At 51.1% G+C, this 18,963-nt stretch overlaps 6 protein-coding genes across 6 annotated transcripts; 3 read left to right on the top strand and 3 right to left on the bottom strand.

Moving 5' to 3' along the window:
- Window positions 1-171: 171 nt before the first annotated feature.
- Window positions 172-2,389, bottom strand: N7532_002268 (Eukaryotic translation initiation factor 4E-1; the record flags this gene model as incomplete). The annotated part of the gene is made up of 7 exons (XM_056614762.1): window positions 172-639; window positions 710-781; window positions 838-1,166; window positions 1,728-2,033; window positions 2,092-2,197; window positions 2,257-2,311; window positions 2,379-2,389. 7 exons carry the CDS (start codon window positions 2,387-2,389, stop codon window positions 172-174), a joined length of 1,347 nt encoding a protein of 448 aa, XP_056477734.1.
- Window positions 2,390-3,019: 630 nt separating this feature from the next.
- Window positions 3,020-4,063, top strand: N7532_002267 (40S ribosomal protein uS5; the record flags this gene model as incomplete). Its single annotated transcript, XM_056614761.1, has 3 exons — window positions 3,020-3,283; window positions 3,465-3,722; window positions 3,806-4,063. 3 exons carry the CDS (start codon window positions 3,020-3,022, stop codon window positions 4,061-4,063), a joined length of 780 nt encoding a protein of 259 aa, XP_056477733.1.
- A 1,133-nt stretch (window positions 4,064-5,196) lies between these two features.
- N7532_002266 (putative short-chain dehydrogenase/oxidoreductase) lies at window positions 5,197-5,985 on the top strand (the record flags this gene model as incomplete). The annotated part of the gene is made up of 3 exons (XM_056614760.1): window positions 5,197-5,313; window positions 5,365-5,467; window positions 5,534-5,985. The coding sequence occupies 3 exons, from the start codon at window positions 5,197-5,199 to the stop codon at window positions 5,983-5,985; spliced, it is 672 nt and encodes a 223-aa protein (XP_056477732.1).
- A 2,941-nt stretch (window positions 5,986-8,926) lies between these two features.
- N7532_002265 (uncharacterized protein) lies at window positions 8,927-10,501 on the bottom strand (the record flags this gene model as incomplete). The annotated part of the gene is made up of 1 exon (XM_056614759.1): window positions 8,927-10,501. One exon carries the CDS (start codon window positions 10,499-10,501, stop codon window positions 8,927-8,929), a length of 1,575 nt encoding a protein of 524 aa, XP_056477731.1.
- A 1,877-nt stretch (window positions 10,502-12,378) lies between these two features.
- Window positions 12,379-14,311, bottom strand: N7532_002264 (CP2 transcription factor; the record flags this gene model as incomplete). Its single annotated transcript, XM_056614758.1, has 4 exons — window positions 12,379-12,680; window positions 12,740-13,797; window positions 13,852-14,175; window positions 14,235-14,311. 4 exons carry the CDS (start codon window positions 14,309-14,311, stop codon window positions 12,379-12,381), a joined length of 1,761 nt encoding a protein of 586 aa, XP_056477730.1.
- Window positions 14,312-17,768: 3,457 nt separating this feature from the next.
- Window positions 17,769-18,910, top strand: N7532_002263 (opsin family protein; the record flags this gene model as incomplete). The annotated part of the gene is made up of 5 exons (XM_056614757.1): window positions 17,769-17,911; window positions 17,966-18,032; window positions 18,105-18,592; window positions 18,644-18,778; window positions 18,832-18,910. 5 exons carry the CDS (start codon window positions 17,769-17,771, stop codon window positions 18,908-18,910), a joined length of 912 nt encoding a protein of 303 aa, XP_056477729.1.
- Window positions 18,911-18,963: the final 53 nt, after the last annotated feature.

Here is an 18,963-nt window from a genome sequence, read left to right as displayed (position 1 = left end):
AAGTCATCGCTGCACATAACTTTGCAGCAGGGTAAAAACTGGGAATCATCGACTTTTCTCTCCAGCCATCATGAGAACACCCGTGGACGCCCCCCTCTCCATCTATCCGTCCACCGAGTGCACAGCAAAACTTCCACCATCCGCTATTCACCACCTGCCATCTGCGTTTCTCTAGACTGTGTACTTGGCCTTGGCACGGGTGCTACCACTGTGCGCGCTGTCGGTGTGGCCCGAGAATTCCACCACATCGGCCTCCTTGAGACGGAGGACATCCTTGAACCGCCGGCCGATCGCCTCGAGAACGTCCTTGCCCTGCGCGGGTGTGCGGGTGCTCTTGTCACCGGGAATGCTCTTGCCGACAGTGCGAGTCCACAGACCGACACGGTAGAAGCCCTTGCGCACGTTGACCACCACGCCCATGACCTCGTTGTCTTCGTCGCCCTCGAGGGTCTCGCCAATCGCGGCCAGCTGTGCGTGCAGCCAGAGGTCGTCGATGGGAACTGAGCGCTTGTCCTTGAACTGGTACGACCACTTGCCACCGTGCTTGTTCTGCGGGTCTTCCCACTCCGGTCGTACGCCCTTCTTGAACAGGTGGTAGTCAGCCTTGAGGCCGAGCTCGGAAGTAGGGCAGATGTTGTTCTGTAGATCGAGGGAGGTGGTTAGCATGATGTCTCCGACTTAAAGGGATGGGGGATGGGTGTTGCCATACGTAGATGCCCCAGAATTCTTCGACGGAGCTGAATGTGACAACCTCCTTCAACAGGTCGTTCCAGTTGTCGCCCTGCGTTTGCCTGGATTAGAATCGGCCTCGCTGACCAAGTCTCGGTCGCGACTCACCTTGCCGCTGGGAGGCTTGGTAAACCACAGCGTCCACTCGTGCATGAGCGGGTGTTTGACGTTGAAGTTCTCGGGGTCGTGGAAAACGGTGATCTCCTCAGTGGAGGAGGCGACCGCGGGGGCGGCATTCTCGTCGGTCACCGCGTGACCGTTCTCTGCCACGGCAGCCATTGTGGTTGGATTGAGGGGTGGAGGTGAAGGTGGAAGGGTGAGGTTGGAAAGGCGGCGTGCTCGGAGGGGAAGATTTTCGGCCCGGGAAGGCGCCGTCGGTGCGCACAAAGAGTCGAAGGGAGGACTCGTCGGAGCTTTAGTCGAGTCGGCACGAGATTCTGCTCCAGGCAGAGTAAGGTGAGGGTGAGGGTGAGGGTGAGGAAAGGAGGAGTCGGCGGGAGATTCGTGTTGGCGATGCGGCAACGCAAAAACTGCCTTGCCTTTTTAGGTCGGCCTTAACGCCTAACTGCGCACTAGCGTCGATATACATCTAGAACAGCAACGAAGATTCTATGCTTTACTAAAGGCTCAGATCAAGGCGGTATTGAATAAATCTGAGTATTCACATTGACTATCAATTTTTACAATCATTCGTGACCCTGCCAAAAACAAGAAAAAAAAGTCTGCTGCAAAAGCAAAACTCTAACAAACCGGAAAATATATATAATCAACCCATAAAGTACAGACCTGCGACCAAAAACCCTCTATGAAAATGGACAAATCGCAGATGAAGCGCCATGCAGAATGTGACTGGGTATATTTACTACTTGCCGCTGTTCATCATGCTCAGGAAGCAGTTCCAGCCTGTCCGCGTTAGCTTTGGACAGCGTAGTCAGGCACCAGACACCTTCTGTTGGTGCCTGCCAGTTGTATCTGGTTATGAAAGAGTTTGAACTTACCCAAGCTGACCACATTGACCACCAGAACCCGTAGCTCCAAAGGCACAAAGGCAAAGTTGGCGCCCTGAACCCACGGCCAGACCAACATATTGGCCTTGTACGCAGGCCAGAAGGAGTGTATCCACTTCTCCGCCGGGGAAACACCCTCCATAATTGCCATCGAGGAAAGGAAGCAAGTCAACTGTACAGGTGCGAAGAGGAATTGGTCGCAACCCACGCGGGCGACGGTGGTACTGAAGTTGTTCTTGAGGACGACGTGACGCTGGAGGATGCCGAACCAGGCAGTGGCGACGGGACCGAAGACAGCTGAAAAGAGACTTGTATTAATATTTCAATGCGATATAACCGGACCAGAGTAACATACCTCCACCATAGAGAGCCATGCGCCCGGTGCGGGCAAAGTCGTGCTTCTGGAGACCGCGACGATCGACGGCCTGCTGGGCAAGGACATCACCGCTGCCAAACAGCACCTAATAGAGATCAATTGTCAATGAGGGTCGGATTGAATTGCAGAGGTGGGAGATCGTACGGCACTGGTGACGCTCGCAGTGAGGATGGGCCGCCTGGCCAACTTGCTCTGGTACCTGGATTGCGATCAGCCTTTTTTTTCTTTGTTTTCGGGGGTAGAGTTTCCCTCGGGGAGTAACGAACCAGCGTAACATGGTGAAAGGAGTGGAATTCGAGGCGGCAAACACGCAACGAACGACAGAAAAGTGAAGGAGGGGAAGTAGCCAGAGTCACTGGGGTTGAACAGGGCAGAGGCGGGCCCGCATCTTTAAATTGCGGAGATGGGGGTTTCCCAAGGGGGAAACGCAGCCGCCACGGGATTCTCTTTTGGGCGTACCGACTATTACGTCGATTCAGCTGAAGAGATTTATATACTACAACACTCGAGCAAAAAACGTAACAAATGACGGAAGAAGTTATTATTTTTTTAGGTCCATCCTCCTACACTTTTGAAATGTAAAAGTAAATGGACTATTATCAATACCGGCACTGATGCGTCATCTGCAAAACCAGATTACCCTGGACTCAAAGTCAGGTGATTGCCCTGACAAACGATCGACACCTGATCGACACCTGGGGCGTGCGGCAGACACCCGACGGCTCAGGCATGAACGGCCTCCGCACGGCCCTTCCGCATTGGGAGTTAGGGCTAGGGCAGACAGCGGGCGGACCCTCGCTTAGCCCACCTCTGCCCGAAATTTTGACGCCAACACCGCTACGCAGTCCCCGACGACCCATTCGACCTCATCGACAAATTCGCTTTCGTCGCCCTATATACATCCAAAATGGCTGACGCTGCTCCCCGTGGACGTGGAGGTTTTGGCTCGCGCGGCGACCGTGGTGGTGACCGTCGCGGTCGTGGCCGTGGCCGTGGCCGCCGTGGTGGAAAGCAGGAGGAGAAGGAGTGGCAGCCCGTCACCAAGCTCGGCCGTCTCGTCAAGGCCGGCAAGATCACCAGCATGGAGCAGATCTACCTGCACTCTCTGCCCATCAAGGAGTACCAGATTGTTGACTTCTTCCTGCCCAAGCTGAAGGATGAGGTTATGAAGGTACGACAACGAAAACACCCGCCGAAATCCGACACTCGAGACCAATGGAGGACACGCCTGCGCATGCGCAGTTGATACCAAAAAAACTGCGATGCGCAGGTTTGAATTTCATGGAAATTGGGAAACGAAGTCGGAGCTCAATTGCGATGGATCAGGGCTAACGCGAATTTCCAACCTACAGATCAAGCCCGTCCAGAAGCAGACCCGTGCCGGTCAGCGTACCCGCTTCAAGGCCATCGTCCTCATCGGTGACTCCGAGGGCCACATCGGTCTCGGTATCAAGACCTCCAAGGAAGTCGCCACTGCCATTCGTGCCGCCATCACCATCGCTAAGCTCGCCGTCCTGCCCGTCCGTCGCGGTTACTGGGGTTCCAACCTTGGTGAACCCCACTCTCTGCCCGTCAAGCAGAGCGGCAAGTGTGGTTCCGTCTCCGTCCGTGTATGTACACCTTCAGCCTGAGCAGACTCCGACTCAAGCGATTCCTGCAAAACAAAAACAGGCGCTAATACCCTAACCTATAGCTTATCCCCGCTCCCCGCGGTACTGGCCTTGTTGCCTCCCCCGCTGTCAAGCGTCTCCTTCAGCTCGCTGGTGTCGAGGACGCCTACACCTCCTCTTCCGGCTCCACCAAGACCCTCGAGAACACCCTCAAGGCCACCTTCGTCGCCGTCGTCAACACCTACGGTTTCCTCACCCCCAACCTCTGGAAGGACACCAAGCTCATCCGGAGCCCTCTGGAGGAGTTCGGTGATGTCCTTCGCCAGGGCAAGAAGTACTAGAGTGGGATTTGCGACGATGCATGATTTAGTTCCGAGTTTCTTTACCCTTTTCTCTATCTGAGCTGGATGACGAAAAGTGGCTTGCGGGTTGATTCCCCCTCGGACTCTGGGTGTCCATTGGATGTATTTATCGGGATGGGATAACAAAAATAGCGAAGTCAGCCATCTACCAGCCAATTTCGAAGTCTCTTTGTAGGAGTTCGTAGGTTTTCTAATCTCAATGGCCGTAAATTTGCGCAAAAGTCGGTACTTTCTGCCACTGTCAACATACTCCCTGCTTGGGACGTCAACGACTTTATCAAATCTGGTTATTTTGATCTTAGACGACAAAACTACGAGCACGCACACCTCGTGATGCTACAATGTATGCCACACTATGCTAACACGTCCAAGCTTTTGCCCCGATGAACCAATCATCACCCGCCCGGCTTTTCTATAAAGCAGGCTCTTCCACCACCTGTTATACGCTTAACCCCGGAAATCCTGAAGGTCGTTTTGTGGAGCAAACCCCATTAGTGTACTGTTGTATCTACCGATCAATCTCAATCCCATTCCTGACTTGTGTTTGTTTGTGGGCTTTATATATCGGGTCAACATTGTTAGCTCTACCTTTGCCAGCTCGGCTTAGTTGGGCCAGCCACCAGGCGGTTTCAAGTCAGATGGAACTTTGGTCGCAAACTTCTTTTAGTTGACGCACTTCGGCAGAAATCCATCGAACATCCAAATAGTGATCATTCATAGATGACCAAAATGAAAACTGTAGTGCAACTGTATCGGGTTTAACCTCCACCGGTGGCGTTGGACCCTCGGGAGTGGGTAAGCTAATAGCGGCAGCCAATCAACTTGGTTTATTTATATTTATTTAGGGTTTAGTCTCCGCAGGGAACAGGACGGAAGCGTGCATGACAAAAGCATCAAACCTCGGTCGCCATCAGGCCTTTTCAGTTCCTCTAGTCTATAAGCTGGTCAGTTCGGGCCCGAGAAAGAAACTACATCTGCACTCATCTCACAATTTACACCCTCCTTTCCTCCAAAACCACCATCTTTCCGAATGGCATTTGGCTACAAGAAGGTCCTCGTCATTGGCGCCACCTCTGGCATTGGCAAAGCTCTTGCCGAAAAGGTCGTGCAGAATGGCTTCGAAGCTCATTATCTCGGGAAGAAGAAAGGAGAACCTCCATGAGATTGTTCAGCAACACGGGAGCGACAAGGTTTATGCGAAGGCTTTCAATGTCATGAATCTCGAGCAAGTGAGGTCATCGACCCCGGATCATGGGATACAGCGCACTCACAACAGATAGATCCCCCAATTTTCTTCTGAGATCATCTCAGAGAACCCCGACCTTGATTGCATTTTCCTCAACTCTGGCATCCAGAGACCCTTCGACTTTTCCAAACCGGAGTGTCGACCTCGACATCTTCGACCAGGAGTTGATCACTAACTATACCTCTGCTGTACGCCTCACCAAGGCATTCCTTCCCACCTCCAGCAACAACAGAACCAAACCGCTATCGCATTCACTACTTCGCAAATGGCACTTGTTCCGATGATGCGCTGCCCGAACTATGGTGCTTCCAAGGCTGCTCTGCACCACTTCATTCTAGCCCTTCGCACCCAGGTTCAGGATGGCCCCGGAAATGTTAAGGTCCTGGAGATCTATCCCCCGGCTATACAGACTGAGCTGCACGACGCTAAGCACCAGCCTGACTTGAAGGACGGCCATCTTATTGGGATGCCGCTGCAGGAATTTGTTGATGAGTTTTGGAACAGTCTGTCCAAGGGCGAGGACCAAATCTCGGTCAGATCGGCTAGGAATATCTTCAATGCGTTTGAGACTAAGAGGCAAGAGCTCTATCATGATATGACTCAGATGCTTTCTGGCTTGTTGAAGCAGTTCTTACGGGTGAGATGCAGGCCTTGAAGCTTCGTCTTGAGAATCTTGTTTAGAAGAGGCTGGTCACTTAATAAACGAAACCCGTGGTTTCCGTTCAATTTTTCTTGTAAATTCAATTTTCAGCTCTCACCAAAGATGATATAGAAAAGAAACCATAAATATCCAAACTGAGTAGGACTAGAGCTTATTGCGACTTTTGCCTTGCCATGAAGAATCACAATATTGTTTGTGTTAAGGCTCGACTACCCGGAGCAACCTTGACGATCTTTTTCTCATTACAGGTGATCCAGCTGCCTCGATGCTGATAGGTATAACTATATTGGTGACTTGCAACAGACCTGAGAGGGGTTGAGGATCGGGAAAATCAGTTGGTACAGTATAGTGACATGCCGCGGAACTTCAGCAAACAATCTTCAAACAGCGCTGTTCCGGGTCTAGGAATCGGATATCGTTGATTGGACAAATTTCGCTCGAGTGCTGGACGTCAAACATTGCCACAAGCACTCCCGCCGAAGTCCATATCTTGACATAATTCACCGCTGCTAAAGCCAGATAATTTGCGTCGCCGAACCACGTTATGATTTGAGGCATTTGCGAGACTGCGAGTCATCAATGCTCAGCTTGCATTGTCCTGTGGCTGGGTTCCAAATCTGAATTTTGCCCACAGTGGCTACCGCGAGCGCACTGCCATCCCTAGATCAGGCGACCACCTGTGTAGGCCTGGACCGAAAATGAGAAATCGTCCCTCGGGGGAGCATGCGAGCAAAGTGTTTGTGTACATAGCCGGCACGTAATACTCCAGACCTCAACCGTCAAGTCCGGACAGACCAAGGCTATATACTGCCCATCGTTGGACCACGCCATCAAGTTAACATCCCAAAGTGCCAGTAGGTTTCTCAGTCGGGCAGCCTTGAGAAAGTCCCAATAAGTAAAATGGGAAAAGATAGAGACCAAAATATTCAACTGGAAGAATTGTGCTCTGGCCTGTATCAATGTTTCGAATTACGAGCAAATCCTGGTACATTACAGCAAGCTGTTGGCTACCAGGAGACCAGATAAATGTGACGACATTATCAAGTGCCACCGTAAATCATCCCGCTAACAAATCCCATACCTTGAGTATCATGACGTCGGACACACTGGTATCACTGGTACGCATGATGGACGCAGATGCTAGCCGACTGGTGTCTGGCGACCACCAAAAACCGATGATCGAGGATGTTTGTCTTGCTCAATACGCTTTTTATCAAGGATGGGAACTGTTGCTTTCAATAGATCACGGCAGCGACGACTCTCGGCGTCATACAAGTGCTGGGCAACGGAGACATGGTGTCTTTTTGATCCCCGGAATGTTTTGACAAGCTTTTGCATCTCGCAGAAGATATCAAGCAGATGCTTGCGTTACTTGGTCGTCTTTTCAGCTAGTTGATCAAGTTACTGAGCAGCTGAAATTAAGATATTCTGCCTTAGCTTCGTATCCAAATCACCTTCGCTCTTCTGAGTGGCGCTCAGCATGTCACTCCAGTTGTCATATTTGACAACACTTCGGAAGTATTCTCTAGTTCCGCTATGAAGAACTATCCGATCACGCTTTGAACCTGAAAGTCGATGATGCTCTTGTATAAATCGACCACTCTCCCGCTGAAGTCGGTCGTCACGTCCGGCTTGAGATTCGGTAATATCGCATCTGCGAGGTGACATAGGTAAGAACATTGGAGTTTACAGGCCCGAAAGTTCATGGATTTTCGAGAAAGGGACTCTCATGTATATGCCAGCCATCACTGCTAGGAAAGGAACATTGATGCCGCCTGTGACACCACCACCTCCAGTGACAAAAAGAGCCACGGGTAGCTTAGACTGTTTATTGGCATCAGCTGGAGTCCAAATGGTGAGAAAAAGACAGTCCTCGGCAGTGGCCCAGGCGACGGTGACAGCGTGAGAAGGTTCTCCGAGGTTGACGATGGTGTTGGGAAGCTGGTATTCGTTGCAAAGAGTGGCAGATCCATCAACAAACTGAGGGTAGGCTGCGAGTGGGAAAAGGAACTTCCACGAAGGTATTTTGCACTTATATGGGCCAAAGTACGTCGAGTTAATTCTCTTCTTGGATTTCTAGGGGTAAACCGGGTGCATCCAGCGGAGCTCGACGGCAGGGGGTTACAGCGTGTTGTACGTTAGCTGGAAGCACAGTGCTAATGGGGTGGTTGCAAATACGAGAAATAGGTCTGGCCTGTTCGAAAGGAACGCGCAAAAACTGGCGGACAGTTGGGTAAGTGTTGTTGAGAAGACCAACGAAGGATTCTGTTTCGGACTCGACGGTCAAATTGCTCCAGTTGGAAGTGTGCGCGGAGCTTGCCATGTCAGGTTGGCAAAGTATGGATCAAAGCGAGCTCCAAAGAAGAAGTCACTGATAACAGAGTCAAAAAGCTCGCAGCGACCGACTTTTTCATCATTGCGATCTGCGCGTGGACCCCCTGCAGCGAAGATAGGTGTCGATTGAAGTGATAGGCGTCAACAAGCAGAAGAAAGAATGAAGGCTGGCCTGTTGATGTGAAACAGGAGATTTCTGGTAGAATATAATTAGTTAGGAAGCTGGTGCTTAGGTCGAAATCCAGCTTTGCGTAACTTTGCGGCTTCCTTCTAGAAACAGAGCGGAGCTGTGGGGAAGCTTTTGGGGCGCACCGCCCCGCCGGATTTGTGGGGCGAGACATAGATTGTGGGTGGCTATACTACATAAATGTAGTATCTTTCGCCTCTTACAGCAGGGGTTATTCATTAGGATAGATTTTTTTTTTTTTTTTTTTTTTTTTGGAGTAGAGGTCATAAAGGACAAATATGAGTCTAGTGATAGCCTCAATGGAATGTATGGTTGGATTCATAGAAGCCAAAAAAAGTTGAATGGAGAAGTACTAGCTTGGTGGTCTCCAATGCATATCAGGAACGCTAATCGCAAATTTCAATATGTGCCCTCTCAATCTGTGTCGCTTTGAAACAGCTTGTCAATCCGAACCCGATGCCACGCATTCGCCAAAACTCCTCGGAAATTCCAAATTGGCCCAAATGAATCCGGCTGAGAATTGTATGCCTCGTCGACGGCCTTGACGATAACACAGCTATCAGCTGGTGGGCGTCGGCACCGATGAGTCCATAATGACCAGCTCCAGGTCTTATGCCCTAGATGTTTGTGCGGTTCGATCTTCGCTTGTGTCCAGGTCTTCCCATTGTCGATGCTGACGTCGACTCGGACAATCTTCCGTCCACCTCCAGAAAAGGCATAACCTTCCACCACCATCGAGTCTGAGCGGTCATTGTTCTGATCCGGTCGGATGGTTGTGATCGCTGACTGCACGGGTGTATCTTGAATGCATGGTGCACTGTCCCAGTCGATCGTATCTCGCGTTTCATTTGGCCCGAAGCCCTTGTAGTCGCGCTGTTGCCATTGTGACTGACTCTCGTCTTCTAAGAGGGAAATGCGGTTGACCCATTTAACGCTGCGCGCTGCGGTATTTCCAGGCACCAGCGCTCGGACTGGGTATCCATGATCGCCTGTGAGGGTTTCTCCGTTCATCTCGCAGGCAAGGAGCACGTCTTGGCGGGGATCGAGGACTTTGTCTATAGGCACGGAAGTGCTGTACGTGTCTTCGCCGTAGAACTCAACGTGTTGCAGGTCACCCGGTGGTGAATCAACATCGAATCCAGCGTCTGCAAGAACATCGCGCAAAAGAGGACCACGCCATTCGGCATTGCTGATGGCGCCAGCGCCCCATTTGAGGCCACTCGCATCACGACCCGAACCCTCGTTCATATGCGCACGTCGATTTCCAGAGCATTGCAGGGTTGCAGTAATAGTATGTTGCGGGAACTTTGTCTGCAGATCACGGAGTGTATAGGTCTTCTCGTCGGATCCATCGCCAATATCAATCGTCATTTTGTACGACTCTTTGGCGATCTGAGGGACCCAGAAATGATGTCGGACGTAGAATAAAGCTGTGCTCGTTATGAAGGACGTCAGTCCAGACATTGGGGACTCAGCGTTGCAAGGTCGGTCAGTTAGGACAACGAGACTAGAGTCGCGAATGGGATCGCCTGAGAATGGATCCTCTATCGAGCCCTTTGGGACCTGCCCATCAACAAGGTCGTCAGGATCCACATGTCCGATCAGGTATTGCTCCAGAATCTGGTACACGTCTGTTTTCTTGTGGATTGTGAAGATGTCCCAATACGGCTCAACTGCTGATCCGGCTGCTCGTAGAATCACTTTGCCTCCGGGGTGACTCTCGATCCAGTCTGTAATGTCGTAGACCTTGTTTCCCCTCATGATCCAGGGTCGATCTGAGTCTGGGCCATGTTGGCGGATCTCTTCGAGCTTGAAAAATTTGCCAGTCGCTTTTAAGGTATCATGTTGGGTGTTTTTGAGTTTCGGTGGAGCCTCTGAGAGTGAATCGGGGTTGTTTTCAATCCATGTAAACACTGCTGCCGAGCCGGCCAGAGCCGCGATGAGGCCAGGAACTAGCTTTTTTGTTTGCTGGCCGTGGCTGTTTTCCATTTCTGTAGATGGGTTTGTCGATTTGGTGCTGTGTTTCCTTGTCGCCCCAACCTGTATGCTGGATCGAGGGAGTTGGACCTTGCAGTTCGAGTAGGTCGACTCAAATGGGGACACGGCCTCGCATGATAAGCGCGACGTCGACCGTCTGCCCTGGATGAAGAACAAGCTCGGATTCGGACGAAGTCGCGCCCCGAGGAAATAAGTGGCCCGCATGGTGTTGTGTTCAGTTTGGCTGTAGGTGAAGTGTTGTTGCCGGAGCCGCCTTCGGTAATGAGCGCAGGAAGGTCAAAAGCTGACACACATCTACTAATATCGGTATGCGCCGAACACTGCGCTTTTCTGCACTGAGGTCTCGCGCAGATGTAAACAGAAATGAAAAATCTGGGGGCTACGGACGTTATTGCGGAGTGTCGCATGGTCCCCCAGACAGACGGCGATTGTTTCATTCCCCGAAGGTATTATCATGCAGGGTTGCGTAGGCAAGGGTCGTAGCATATTGTACACTGAAAAAAATGGTCATTGCTATTAGTAGTTCCTGGTCCAGTCTCCCGTCGGAGTCTTCCTTCGGAAACAATATTCATTGTTGAAATCAGTAGCAGTGGCCTCTTCGTGATTTCCCCACGAGAACTATGGGGTCGACAAAGCGCACTGTGATTGGTCAAGTCACGTGATATGTTTGAATCGCCGATTGCGCCTGCAGCAACCATTTGAATCGCCGATGGAGCTAAATATTAGGTAATGCGGTATATTGGGCAACAAACAAGTGAGCAAAGGAGGTAAATAAGCTCCGCTAAACTTAGGTAGCTTTGTTTTGACCAGAATAAAAACCAAGGACTCGCACGCCCGATCGATCGGGATGCTGTCATGATCCAAGTCATTCGTCTCTGATTGGCGGGTCCACTCCAACCAGGAAAGCTGTTCGAATGTCTGCAGACACGCAGATCAGGATTTTAGCTACCTGAGTCATCAACTTCTGTCTTGATTCTCGAACCTAAAAGTGCAGGGATGAATTGCATGATAATCATGTCCCCTATGTATGACGTAATCATGAAATCGCATACTTAAGATCTTGTGACACTCCCCTTCGAACTGATGAAAAAAAATCGGTCTTTTCGATTACACCGGGATACTCAACATAATGACCTTTATTCGCCATTCGGCCGCTCGCGTTGCGGGCGCAAAGCCTATTCGTGCCGGCGCCGCTAGACTGCAGACTCCAACCCCCCTGCCGCTCAGCGTAGGGGTGTGTCTACTACTGGCGATAAGGCGGATCCCCAGGGCACGCCTAAATGGTATTGTCATCCTTCGCTGTAAATGCATTCGTTGGAAAAAAATCTAGGCTAATACTTCTCCCGTATAGGATGCTGTGGACCGCTGGCGGTGGAGCTTTGGCTGCCATTTTCTTGTGGAATCGTGGGCGCGAGAATGCTCAAGCGGCCGCTGGAAAAGAACACGCGGAGCATCATGGGTCAAAATAAAGTCAGGCAAGCAGGGAGTAAATAAAATGTTGTATTATTTTGTGTAATTCCTTTTGCGGCACAGGCCATCATTGAAGAGGCTTTTGCTTCGTCGGGCCATCTGAAAATCGAATTTAATCTTCTCGCGAATTCGGGAGACTTGATCCAATGTCAAAGGAATTTAAAGAAATTATATCAAAAGAAATTATATCATGTAACAAAATAACTGTTATCATACATCGTGTTCGCATCTTCATCGTGTACGCGTAGCGTCATAACAAGTACAATTTTCGGTCGTGTTTGCAAACCCTTGCAAATTTCCGACTCCGGGAATATCGACACCGAAAAGACAAAATTTCCTTTCCCGGGGTATTAACACCGATCTAAAACACCTTAGACTGCCTATCCCGGGTATCAAACTTAATACTTCAAGCGAATCACCTGCATGGTGTTTGACGTGGTCTCCGCCCCGGACGGAGGACCAATCTCAACAACCATGCTCTGGCCTTCGGCCATCTCCTGGACAAAGTCGTCGTCGACTATGATTTCGAGTCCGGCATTGTTGGTGTAAAGAACACGGGCAATAGTTGTCGGATCTACAAGGTACTTTTCGCAGATCCACTTCACCAGCTCTTGGGCTGTTCGCTCGCGAGGGTAAATTGCGCGATAGTGCTGGCTGAGAGAAGGTTCGCTTCCAGCGAGAATTATGAAGAAGCACGCCACTGTGATAAATTTGATTAGTTCATTATCTCGTCATGTTTTAAAGGTAGAAGGCCCTTACCTGGCATAGAAACACTCCGTCGCGGACTTGATTTCTTTGATGCGGCCAGGAGTGCTTCATTGACTTCATCCGATAGACTGGAGGCATTCTCGGGAGTAGAAAGTCTGGATTTTGGGCGTGATGAAGAGCTACCATCTTGGGATGGGGCCTTGAACTGAGAGGCATCGGGCTTGTGAGAGGTGATTTCATCTTGGCGGATTGGATTCAATTCGGGATCGTCTATGCTGTCGCCACGGATCCCGAATACACTTTCAGGGCGAGAGGAAGACAGAGATTTCAGTAGCGCAGTCAGTTTCCTCTGCTGTTTGTCGTGGAATGGTGTTGGAGGCGGGCTATCAAAGATGCCTCCCGTCCAACCACTTTCGTGATTCAGTCGACTCTGCGTTTCTATGCTGCTGCGCTTCCGCTTATTTTGTGGCTCTGGGCCCTCTGACTTCTCGAGCATCTTTTTCAGTCTTTCAATCTTTTTGCGAGTGATAGTCGCATCATTTGCCAGTTTCCGCTCAGCTCCGTGGTCTCGGAAGAGTTTGACTTTACAGAAACATATCTCTGATTCGCGGTCTTGCAGGAAATTGAGCTGTTCCGTTTTGGAACAGAGTCGCACTGACATTCCCTTGACTCCCTTGGAGTGGGTAAAGTCTGTGGATAGGAAGTTGAATCGAACGGGGATGGTGCATCGATGGATATTGTTTCCGGGTTGGACAGTCCATGTCACACAAAATCCGTCCAGCGATGACTCTCCGATCTTCACCTGATGGTTTTTCTGGCCCGCGAATTCAACAGCCACCATTTTGTCTTCACGGTTCTGCGATTCAGTCGAACCCCGGCCCTCTTTCCACATTCGCCAGTATGCAGTTGGGTCGGATCGCTGCTCCTCTCGATCGAAAGTAATGCGAATCCATGTCCGATATTGGGTAGGCTCAAACTGCGCCCTGGGTGGCGTCGAATCGGCGACCTGGATATAGTACACCTGGCCTTTATTCAGATATGTCACGGGCGCATCGCTAGGGTTGTCGACCGTAGCTGTAGAGGTGCGAAGCGTTGTATGGTAGCGAAATCTGAATCGAACATGTTAGCGCGCGCCGCAATTTGCGAGCCAGTGGCAAACTTACTTCTCGCCTAGGGTGTAGGATTCAGAGCCCGAATCTCTGGCCCCAGAGTCTGCAGAGTCTGGCTCCATGGAATCTGGATATCCGGTATAGGTTGGAAGTTCACTTGGGTATAGGGGATCCTGGGACTCGTCCATCGCCTCGTATCCCGAGTCGCGATGCGTGAAATGATTTGGCGGATATCCTGTACTGGCGAAAAAGGGGTCCGGCGTGTTCCATAATTGCGATGGGTGGATGTTTTCGGCATATGGTTGGTTGAAGTGGGTGGCAGGCTGGTTGCCCCCGGACCAGTTGATGTTGGAGTGGATGTCTCCCTTGGGAGAAAGGCTTGTTGGGGAGGGGGGTACAGTCCAGGCTGTTTGTAGAGTGTCCCCGGCGCGACTGACCCCGATCCGGTGGAGAAGAGGTCAAAATCATTACTTTGAGGCGGTAGCAACTGCACTGATTGCGATGTGCGCGTCATGTCTGGTTGTGTGTCTTGGTAAAAAGAGTAAGGGTTTCCAAGTCCCGAGAAATTATCTCCTTGGCTCTTGCGTGCACTATTTGATTTTATGAGATTTCGATTCAAACCGGTATTCAGAATGACCTCATACCTTTCTAATGTAGAGTTCATGTTTTTTTCCAACGTGTTGTGGGGTTTATCATCGTTGCCGTGGAAAAATGTTTTGCCAAAAGTGTTTTGGAAATGACTGACAAGTTCCGTATCTGGCTTTCGAGAGCTCGCTCTGTATCGCAAGGGCAACTTCGCGTCAACCATTTCGTTCCGACGGTTCATTATGAAAAAAAGTCCGACCTTACCGGCGACAGAACATCGAGAATTTAATTCGGCGTTGGAGACGACTCTCACTGCAGTATGTTCGACTCACGGTGCTGGAGAGGAACTCAAGTCGGATTGTGACTTGCTCCCACACACACAGGATACACTGAATGCAAGTTGTTTCTCGTGCCCTTTGATGATAAGGAGTTTCGTGATTCCGATTGTTGCTCAATCAGACAGCGATAATATTTTGGCAAGAAAAAATGAAAGAAATCCTTGTAAGGTACCAGGACACTCTCAATCTTTTGTAATTTCAAGATCATACAAATGATCGAAGTGGCAGCCTCTTTTGCGACGGTACTAGCTGGGTGACGCAAGTGTCGCGCGCCCATCGGGGTTGGTACATTTTATACCCTGGTAAGAAAGTTGGAGCCCAGTGCCAATGGAGATCGGTACAGTCACCTTGTCCTCAGCTGTTCCCCACCCCGATGAGGTCATGATTTCCTGGAATACAGGGGTCTCTCGAAAGATCATCCTACAGTACGCGGAAAATTCTCCCCGATCGTGGGGCTATATTGGATTGATATTCAATTCCGACCATTCATAGCAGAAGCGCTCTGCCACATGCGTTGGTCGCGACGGTCTATCTCGTTTCCAAGGCTATCCGCGGGGTTTGCATAGTTGAGCGGGTTGATGACGGTGGCTCGTCTCCGACGGTGGCTCGTCTCCCACAGCCCCCATGGATGTACAGTAGATTCATATGTAAATTAAAGGGGGTCCGAGCTCGGCAGTCAGGCCACGATAGCCCCTGCATTGAACGCCTCGCGGGCGATCCTGACAGTCCCTTGTGCACGCATACGTCAATTTGATGGCGCCCCCAGGTTGTGGCAATGCAACCAACGAGAATGCAACGCTTTGGCCGGCTATTTCTGCCGGGCTGGGTCGCCATCGACTTCCCAGTGGATGCATGCGTCCCACTCGATGCGACCCGAGCGCATCCACCCAAATCCCGGCCCCCATGGAGAGTCATGGACCTGCCATCTCCTGTCGAGCCCTGCACGACTCGTTCTAGATTCACTCCGGGCCCATGATGAGATGCTAGCCGTGCCTCCGAAACAGATCTCGGCCGGCTTCATTGCTCGGTCAGTCCAATGGGACTGGAGTCGGCTCTCGATAATGAGATCGATCGATCGCACGGCCGAATGCCCCCGGATTCCCAGGCCGCAATGGAGCTTGGCTCGAGGTCAACATCATGTAGAGGGGATTTTGGACTCTTCACATTCATGATGTCCAGGCGTGGTTGATCTCGACGGTCTGAGAGGTGTTCTATCTCGCTGATGAAGTCCACCTGTGTATCGAAGTCGCTGGATGGGAAACAACAACCACAATTGGCAGTACTAGGTGTGCTCGATACAAATTTTGGCGAAGGAAATGGCTGGAAGACCCTAGTCTTGCCAACCAGCAACGGGCTGGGCTGGTCTCGCGAACTTTGTACTAGTACGGTACATCTGGTAGTACTTCTGGCACGTACTTTTGTTATTTTCCAGCCGCATTCGGCACGCCAAGCTCCCGTCACTATCTGGTCCCTTTCGAATAGCGCCTTCAGAAGCCGCAAAGACGTCAATGGCGCTGCTCGTATAGTACAACTTCAGGGTTTACACCGTTCCGACGGTCGGTGAGAGGTAGCTACTACCTCGCGAGTAGTATGATGTGTTGATACCCGTGCTATTTTACGGATCATCAGAACACATTTTCGAGTCAACTACTGATTGCATCACCAGCTCAGCCTACCCCTCTTATTGTCTCAAGTGATCGCGAGCCCCACGAGGACGGGATCTCGCAGAAATCCCAGACATTATTCGAGTCGGTGGCCGTCGATGATCAGGATGATCGGTGGGCTTCCACCCGAAGCCCCAACGGGCCAATTCATAAATGGAGATCCCGCAACACATCCGCTCTTTCCATCACGGCTTGCTTACTAAGCGTTCACTCTCGCTCTTCCTCGCTTGCGGCTCTTTCATCCACCACTAAACGAGGCGTGGGCTGACGTACCCAGGGAAATTGTTCGTACGGAACTGACTGAAGCGGCTGGCCATCCACCAGTCAAACAAAGGCTCGACTAGTGCCTTGTGCAAACTCTACTCTTCCTGGCACGTATATTTCATCGTTCCCATTTTCCATACTACTGTTTGTAGGATAGGGTGTGCAAAGTGAACCAACCGCCCCGGGCATCACGTAGGATTAAATCGCATAAGGCCCCACCATTTTGCGTTTTTCCTAAAAGTGTAATACATGTGCTTAAAATCATATTTGGCTACCTTATCGGAGGAATCACGGATAGGGTAGCTAGTAAAGGACTGGTGGGATGATAGATGTGTTCCTGAAAGCATCTTTCAAAGGCGGTTCTCTGGGCTAGATTGTGCTTCGACATGTCCCGGTTGACCTGTGCCGGCGCTGAGGCTCTGCGGTGTTAGGCAGTCTGACTGAACCAACACAATATTTGTCGGTCGGCGAGCTTAATCTATCTATCTAGGTAGGGGCTTGCATACATTAATGCATACCTAGGTAATGTTCTGCTCCGTCATCACTCAAATATTTCTTGTGTAAATTCCATCGTTTCCGAATCAACTGTCCTGGAGGCTGTTCTTTTTGCTGCGAGATATCAATCCAGACTAGGAAGATACGAGACCTCACACCTATCTCGAATGCCCACATCCGAATACCCTGGATGAGATATCCCAAGGTACTCTCTGGCAGTGAAGCGTATACGGTGCGTGGGGGTAGTGGCGGTTCTGGAGCTTCCCCGGATTGTCGATCCCGTCGATCCCGATTCGCCTTTTTTTTTTTTTGTTTTATAGGCACTGGTGAGGGTCCTGCAGGAATCTATTGATCTACATCTGCGCTCGTCAGCCTGTTGTGTAACCGTCTGGCCTCCCCTCGCTAATGTGGCTAAGCAGGGACAGCTGAAGGTGTACCACCAAGTAGGGGCTTTGTTGACCCCCGTGCAGCAGGCAGTGGCGATGACGCAAGTCCGGGAAGTAGCTCCCGCCCAAATCTTGATTTCACCTCCGCCTTCGCTCTCCTTATTGCTCTCCTTATTACTGCCAGCGTCTCCTCGTCGTCATCTCCTTCCTAACATCCACACTTCGTCAACTCCACCATCATGATGCTTCCTAACCCCGACGAATTTCCCACCGGCACGCTGCCCTCGTGGCCGCCTGCTAACTCCATCGACCCCATTCCCACCGTCATTCCTGGCGAGCCCATCTTCCAGGAGCTCCAGACGACCGGCAAGCGGACTCTTTGGTAAATTACTTCTCCCCATGTTTGATTTTCTGGCTCGTGCTAATCATTGAACAGGGTCGTCACTGTGTTGATGGGCCTGACCTCGCTGGTCTTCTACACGCTCGCCGCTCGTGCCCCTCTGGTAAGACTTCCGCATCCCCACCCCCCCAATAGCTTTGAGGATCGCCCGCTAACTCTACACTTTTATGACAAGTCCAAGCGCATCTTCCACACGCTCTCCGCGTTCATCACCACCATCTCGTTCATTACCTACCTCGCCCTGTCCACCGGCCAAGGCAGCGACTATGTCTTCCAGAACATTGTCAACCACCACAAGCATGTCCCCAACACCGAGGACGAGTACTTCCGTCAGGTTCTGTGGCTGCGCTATCTGAACTGGGCCCTGAGCACCCCGCTCATTCTCACCAACTTTGCTTTGGTTAGCGGTGTGCCCGGAGCGAATCTGGTCTCCTCGATCGTCGCCAACTGGGTTATGCTTGCCTCGGGTTTGCTGGGTACCTATGCCGGCCACACCAAGGTTCGCTGGGTCTGGCTGGTTGTCAGCTGTGTGGCTTACCTGACTGTTCTTCACCACGGTGGTTTCCATGCCCACCGCGCCAGTCTGAACAAGGATGCCCAAACTCGCCGTTTCTTCGGTGCTCTGGCTGGCTCGACTTTGACTGTCTTTGCCTTGTTCCCAATGTATGCATCCCCTCGAGTTCTGTTGATGTCATATACTGATTATTTCCTTAGTGCTCTGGCCGCCGGCCCTCTGGCTCTGAAGTTAAGTGTCGACACCGAGACGGTTATCTTCGCCGTCCAGGATATCTTCACCCAGGGTTTGATTGGTTACTGGCTTCTGCTGGCCCATGACAGCTCCCCGGGAATGTAAGTTGCCATTCTTTTAACTGTGTTTGTCAACTACTGACTTTTTTCTCTAGTACTGTCCACATTGGCGGCTTCTGGTCCAACGGCGTCGGTAATGAGGGTGCGATCCATCTCCCTGAGGAGGGTGCCTAAGCGCGACAGACTACTTTAGGTCAACAACAACTTCAAGTCCGGCCTCGAGAAAC

This window comes from Penicillium argentinense (genome assembly GCF_028826775.1).
Source record: "Penicillium argentinense strain IBT 30761 chromosome Unknown utg000003l_segment0_segment0, whole genome shotgun sequence".
Classification (NCBI taxonomy): domain Eukaryota; kingdom Fungi; phylum Ascomycota; class Eurotiomycetes; order Eurotiales; family Aspergillaceae; genus Penicillium; species Penicillium argentinense.
This window is presented reverse-complemented; position numbering and strand designations above follow the sequence as displayed.